Below are 6,763 nucleotides of genomic sequence, written 5' to 3' on the forward strand. Positions count from 1 at the left end.
TCTGAGTTTTCTGTTGCACAACTAAAACTACTTTTGAACGTACACATGTTCCACCAAAACAAGTTCCTTCCCAACAGTGGTGGAATGTAACTAAGTACATTTACTCCAGTACTGTACTGTATGTATAAATATTGAGGTACTTGTACTTGAGTCTTTTCTTTTCATGCCACTTCACACAGAGTGAAAAGAGGAGCTGCAGCAATGTGCAGTACAACAAATATAGCTTTTTTTATGGAAATTAAACCACATAAACCTATTCAGGTACAAACTCTAAGTACAATTATGAACCTGAAAATGAGCGTAATATGGGCACTTTAAAGTGCCGCAGTGGTGGAATGTAACTCAGTACATTTACTCTAGTACTGTCCAAATGTTGAGGTACATGTACTTTACTTGAAGGGGTGATAGAATGATTATATAGGCTATTTCACACTGTTCCTTAAGGTCTCCTAATGGGGTATGTAACATTGGTTGGGCTGAAAATGGCCTGGTTGATATTTAATGGGCCCTTATGCATCCCTGTGTTTTCGCCCTATTTGTAATAAAAGCTTTTCTTCCAAATATGGTATGCTCATGAATATTTAGATGAGCTGCGCGCTGATTGGTTGAGCAAATCCCCATACACACACATTAGAGATGTGCACTGATTGGTTGAGCGAATCCCCATACACACACATTAGAGACGACAGAATCTCATATTCCAGACACTGGAATAGATTTCAAATTAAGGCATTTTTGTGAACGCCGGGGGTCTTGTTAGGAGAAGCAGCTAGCTAGCTATGTGTCCCATTGAATACAATGGGAAATTATTGCGTCTAGCTAGCTACACTTTCGGCATAACTATAGTATATTTACTTATGTATATTACAGGTTCCCCAAGGTCTTATTAAGCTTAGCTAACACTTGTCCGATTTCGGATTTCAATTGAATGCATTTTTGTGAATGTCAGAGGTCTCGTTAGATGGAGGCTAGCTAGCTCTCATTGATGGACTTCAGCTCACCACGGGCTCTATCAATGAGACTCGCGGACAAGAGGCGTTTAATTCCCCAATTGTTTGTTTAAATAACTCAACACCCATATCCGTTATAAGATTAACTGGAACCTGCGGTAAGAGATTGCAGGCCCTGGAGCTCTGTCAGGGCAGCGGCGTTTGGTAGTCCAATCACCCAGAAAAGGGTGAGTTTGCGCGGGTATTGAGCACCGGGCTGCCGGCCGAGCTCAATCTAGCTCACAGCAGGCCGGGGTCTGTGACGGAGGACAGGCAGGGCGGTGTTGTAGCAACACAGGCAGCACCGGCCGCTGAACTCTGACACACAGTCGGACAAAATTTGCAATTAGCCATCCATTTTCGTAAAGCGCCCCATATTTGAGCTTTACATAGTTGATTTCTCGCATAAAAAAGTTTCAGAAGTGAATTTGTAATGGAATAGCAGAGATCTGCGTGACCTAGATTCAGAAGACTACCTGATCTCAGGTCAGTTGTGTAGCCTATGTAAATGTTGGGGCGTGACCGTTCTCTTAATACACCCATGGGCTGACAAAGGTACAGGTCTTGAGATGCTTACGTCAACTTCCAGCTTTGTTTTGATTGGCCCGTTTTCAGCGGCAGTTTCAAAATAGGAGATTTTCATAGTAAAGGGGTGTCAATGGGATTTTGAGCTTCTATGTATGTCCTAATAACTGTCGTTATTCAACTATGACAGGGTAAAATCGGTTTTGCATTCTATCACCCCTTTGAGTCTTTTCTTTCATGCCGCTTTCTACTTCTACTCCGCCACATCTCAGAGAGAAATATTGTACTCTTTACTCCACTACATTCATCTGTTACAGCTTTCGTTACTAGTTACTTTACACATTCAGATTTTTTTAACACAAAACACGTGTTGTTTATAATACATAGGGTTTGATTTCAACCCTTTTTTTAAGCTTTTAATGCTCTTTCTGACACTTTTGTTGACACTTGTTTGATAAAAAAACTACAGTGTCCAACTGTTTTAGGGAATTACTGACCCTTTTTCCAAAATGAAATATTTAATATCTGTGAAATGTCTTTTAGGGGTGTGCAAAAAAATCGATTCGTATTGCAATTCAAACTCTACAGATTCAAAATTGATTCACATGTATTTATTTTTAATTCTAGGTCTACTGCAATCACATGGGAAAAGTAGCTACATTTACATACTGTGAATTGTTTTTGAATCAAATCGTGACATTTTCTGAATCGTGCACCCCTACTGTTTTTTTAATATTTACATTTTCAGTTTTCAGGGAAGCTGAAAATGAAAATTTTGGATTTGTTGGCAATATAAACATCCTTAAGATGAGAGCAGGGGTGGGCTAGAAGGGGGATACGTAGCAGAAGATATTCGTTTTCAAACCAAAACGCAGCGATGTAAACGTAGACCAAGTTGACTTCCTGTTACAGTGTATGTGAATGACATCATATCACAGGAAGGGGCCAGGCTGTTGCCTAGCAATGGAATTCGTTTTGAAAGGTCATACTACAGTGTAGAAATCAGAGCTATAAAACAATTGTATAAATATATACGACAATTGTTTCGTATCTATGGTAGAAATCCTCTGTTTACAGTTAAAGTGATGGTTCAGAGTAATTTCACCCTAGGGTCCTTTGCACCATGACCTCGAGGCAAACACCCCCCCAGAAGCTTTTTTCACCTGGGTCGAACATTGGGAGAGTTAGCGTAGCGTAGCATTATCAGCTGAATAGCTAAGCGCAGGGGCTAATGGACCCACGTTTGTATCTCGTAAATGACCCTACTAATAATGCCCGAAATGATACCAAATGTCTACACTAGTACAAATAGGTTATGCACTCATAAAACGATGGATTGGAAAGTTTGTAAGTACACCAGAAGTTTATGTAAATAACACTTGCCTGCTGGCTTCTGCTCTCTGCTGTTGTTGTTGCTGCTGCGAAGAAGAAATTGAATGTACAAAGAGATGCAACAAAAATATTTTTTTAAAGTAAGTGCTGGAGACTAGCAGGAGACAAGTAATAATTGAGGTAAGTTTGGAGACATTACCTTATTTAATCATTAAATTAATAAATTTTTTTGTTGTATCTCTTTTCGGTGTAGTAATTTGTAGACAGCCCTAAGCACTCGTCTAACTGCAGGTACCAGCAGCAACAGAGAGCTTAAGAGAAAAGGCAAGTGTTCATAAACTTCTGGTGTACTGACAAACTTTCCAATCCATCGTTTTATGAGTACATAACCTATTTGTACTAGTGTAGAAGTTTGGTATAAATTCGGGCATTATTAGTGGGGTCATTTACGAGATACAACGTACGATGAGTCCTAACTATTCAGCTGATAACGCTACTCTACGCTAACTCTCCCAATGTTCGACCCAGGTGAAAAAAGCTTCTGGGGGGGGTGTTTGGCTCGAGGTCATGATGCAAAGGACCCTAGGGTGAAACTACTCCGAACCATCACTTTAAAGTTGCATTCAAAACATTAGAATGGAATGACATGGTCGTAACCTAGCAACAGCATCAATTATTGTTTAAGAGACCTAATTGTTTTTATTTCAGTTTTTACTGATGAAGACATTTTAAAGCACATTTTTCTGGATAAAGAGGTTTCTGGATTGTGTTTGGCTCCATGTCTGAACTGGAGGGGCTGAGACTGGTGGTGAAACAGAGAATTGATGCGGCTGCTGAGGAGATTTTTGGGCTGCTGAAAACTAGAGCAGATTACGAGGAGCAACTTTCTCGTTTTAAAGAATCTGAACGACGACACAAACTACTGGACGATGTTTTCAACCCTAAAGTTCAGCTACACAGATCAGGTTTGTACATTGGCAATTTTATTCTTCTCAGTCGTATTAACTTCACAGGGCTTTTTTGGGAAGTTGGTTAGTGTTCATGTTTATTTAGGCTACTCTTGTTGGTGTTACCATGACAGAGAACTGAGTTCAGTTCAAAAGGTAGCTAGCTAGCCTATAGCCAACATTTGATCTAAATGTGATTTTAGTGAGGCATTTTTTCCTTGTTTGTTTTGTGCGTTTTCTTTTGTAAAATTGTGACACTTAACATCGGATGCTAGCTTACAGCAGAAATCAACATGTTTACAGCCTGGTACGAAAACGGGTTGGGTCTCTATAGCTGAACTCCCCCTTTATGACATTTTATCAGAGTACAGCATAGAAAATCTGCATAGAAATATAGGAACTATTGGATAGGATACAACAACATCATGTAATTCTTCTAAAGAAAACATGACATAAATGATCACATTCATTATTAAATTTTTTTGGCTGGGAAGATTGGCAGAACAGGCAGCCTAGTGATAGTACTCTGAACCATTGGAAAATGCAATAATATTTATCCTAGTTTATCCTATCTTAGTTTAGCTTAGCTTAGCTTACTGAGAGGATGACAGGGTTGTAACCTAGCAACAGCAGCAGTGGTTGTGTGATAGAGGCCTAGCTGCTTTAGACTCGGTTTTAATTGCTAAGTAACTATATACATATATATATTAGCCTACATATTTATCTGCAACATAAAATACGTATGGCTAAATAAGCTACAATAAAAACTAAAGTTCAGAAATAAATATCCACAGATGTTATCAGTGAAGGATTGGGATAAAACAAAAAACGGCCCTGGCATTTGCAACACACCAGCCCTATTGTCAAAGCTACTGGAGCTACTGCAACGGAGTATATATAGCAGAACTTTGTAGCATTAAAAATCACCAATAAAGGCTTCTAAACCAAATACTATACAACTGGTCCCAGAAGTAAAGTGACCGGAATTTGGGGAGAAATGACCAGCACTGGCCGCCAAGATTACAGCTATGTCGCATTAGCATGCAGCTACTTACTGGTTAGCAGTATGCTAACGTTAGATTGTAGTGGAAAGAAGCAGCACTTTCTATCATCAAAAATCACAGATAAAGGCTTCTGAACCAAACACCACCCAATCAGACATGTTTCAGCAGTAATGCGACCAGGAATTGGGGAGAATTTAACGACATTGGCAGCCCAGATGACATTTTGTACTGCCGTTAGCCATGCAGCTAATGTTACTATAGTTAGCAGTTCTAGTTAGTTACTTGGCTTGGAAACAAGTAACTGTGGCTCCGAGTGAATCTTTCCATGCAGCTCTCTGCAGTGCATTTGGGCTAATCTCAAACGTCTGTGGCTGCATACATAAAATAACTTATTGACAAATTATTATAATTGTATTATTGTATGCCTTTCTGGCATTTGCCCAAATTCCAGATTGTTGGATTAAAGGCGATTTCCCCCCTGAGTGGATCCCCGGACTGGACAAGGAGGACACAGACCCCCTCCACATAAAAGAGGAGCAGGAGAAAGTCTGGATCGGTCTGGAGGGAGAGCAGCTCAATGGGCTGGAGGAGGCCGACATCGCCCGCTTCTCTTTCACTCCTGTTCCTGTGAAGATTAAAGATGAAGATCGGTCTTCACAGCTCCATCAAAGCCCAAAGCAGGACAACAGAGAGGCAGAGCCTCCAGCCGGCTGCTCAGCTACGCAGATAAAAACAGAAACCGATGGAGAGGACCGTGGAGGATCAGAACCAGCCAGGAACCCAGAACCAGATACTGAATCACAACCAAATACTGACGATGAAAGGGATACTGACGATGAAAGGGCTTCAGACTCCTCTGACACTGAATTCAGTTATGATGATTGGCAAAAATCTTTGTCAGATTCCGGATCTGAAACTGAAGACAGTGATTGGATGGAGACCAGGGCACCTGAGCCGGCTGCAAATGCTCTGAAATCTAAGGAAGTCCCTTTAAGTGATGAGGGATGTAACACTGGCAAAAATCCTTTAGCTTCTTTAAGTGTAGTAGAAGATTTTACTACAAGGAATGGCTTCAGAGTCACATGACATGTCATTTTGGAAAGAGGTCTTCCAGATGTTTGGTTCGTAAGAAATGTTTGAGAGCGAAGCAAAAGGTGGATTCACAGACCAGAGTCAACGCAGGAGAGAAACTATCGGGTTGTGATGTTTGTGGGAAAAGATTTAACCATCGGTCAAATCTTAAGTCACACATGAGAATCCACACAGCACAGAAACCATTTGGTTGTGATGTCTGTGGGAAAAAATTTAACCATCGGTCAACTCTTAAGATACACATGAGAGTCCACACAGGAGAGAAACCGTTTGGTTGTGATGTTTGTGGGAAAAGATTTAACCAGTTACCACATCTTAAGACACACATCAGAATTCACATAGGAAAAAAACCGTTTGGTTGTGATGTTTGTGGGAAGAAATTTATAGGGAAGGGAAATTTTAAGCGACACACGAGAGTCCACACAGGAGAGAAGCCATTTGGTTGTGATGTTTGTGGAAAGAAATTTACACGGAAGGGAAGTTTGAAGACACACATGAGAGTCCACACAGGAGAAAAACCGTTTGGTTGTATTGTTTGTAGGAAGAAATTTACCATGAAGGCAACTGTGAAGTCACACATGAGAATCCACACAGGAGAGAAACCGTTTGGTTGTGATGTTTGTAGGAAGAAATTTACACGGAAGGGAAGTTTGAAGTCACACTTTAGAGTCCATACTGAAGAGAAATAGTTCTTTTCAGTCTGTTGTGAAAGATTCAATGTGTAAACGTTTTTATCGTCTTTTATTGTTTTGATGTATTTCATTTTTTGTCTTTCTTTTGTGTTCTGGGTTTAAAAATAAAAAATTGTTTTAAATGTTCCCTTTGTCAAAGTTGTGTTTAGAGCTGCAAAGATAAATCGATTAATCATCTAGTT

The 6,763-nt window shown here is 40.1% G+C and overlaps 1 protein-coding gene across 1 annotated transcript; it reads left to right on the forward strand.

The window, feature by feature from the left end:
* The first annotated feature begins 3,508 nt into the window (after positions 1-3,508).
* On the forward strand, positions 3,509-6,527 carry LOC120550670. Its single transcript, XM_039787321.1, has 2 exons — positions 3,509-3,811; positions 5,249-6,527. The coding sequence occupies exons 1-2, from the start codon at positions 3,625-3,627 to the stop codon at positions 5,881-5,883; spliced, it is 822 nt and encodes a 273-aa protein (XP_039643255.1). The 5' UTR covers positions 3,509-3,624; the 3' UTR covers positions 5,884-6,527.
* The last annotated feature ends 236 nt before the right edge of the window (positions 6,528-6,763 follow it).

The sequence above is a fragment of the Perca fluviatilis genome, chromosome 21, assembly GCF_010015445.1.
Source record: "Perca fluviatilis chromosome 21, GENO_Pfluv_1.0, whole genome shotgun sequence".
NCBI lineage: Eukaryota > Metazoa > Chordata > Actinopteri > Perciformes > Percidae > Perca > Perca fluviatilis.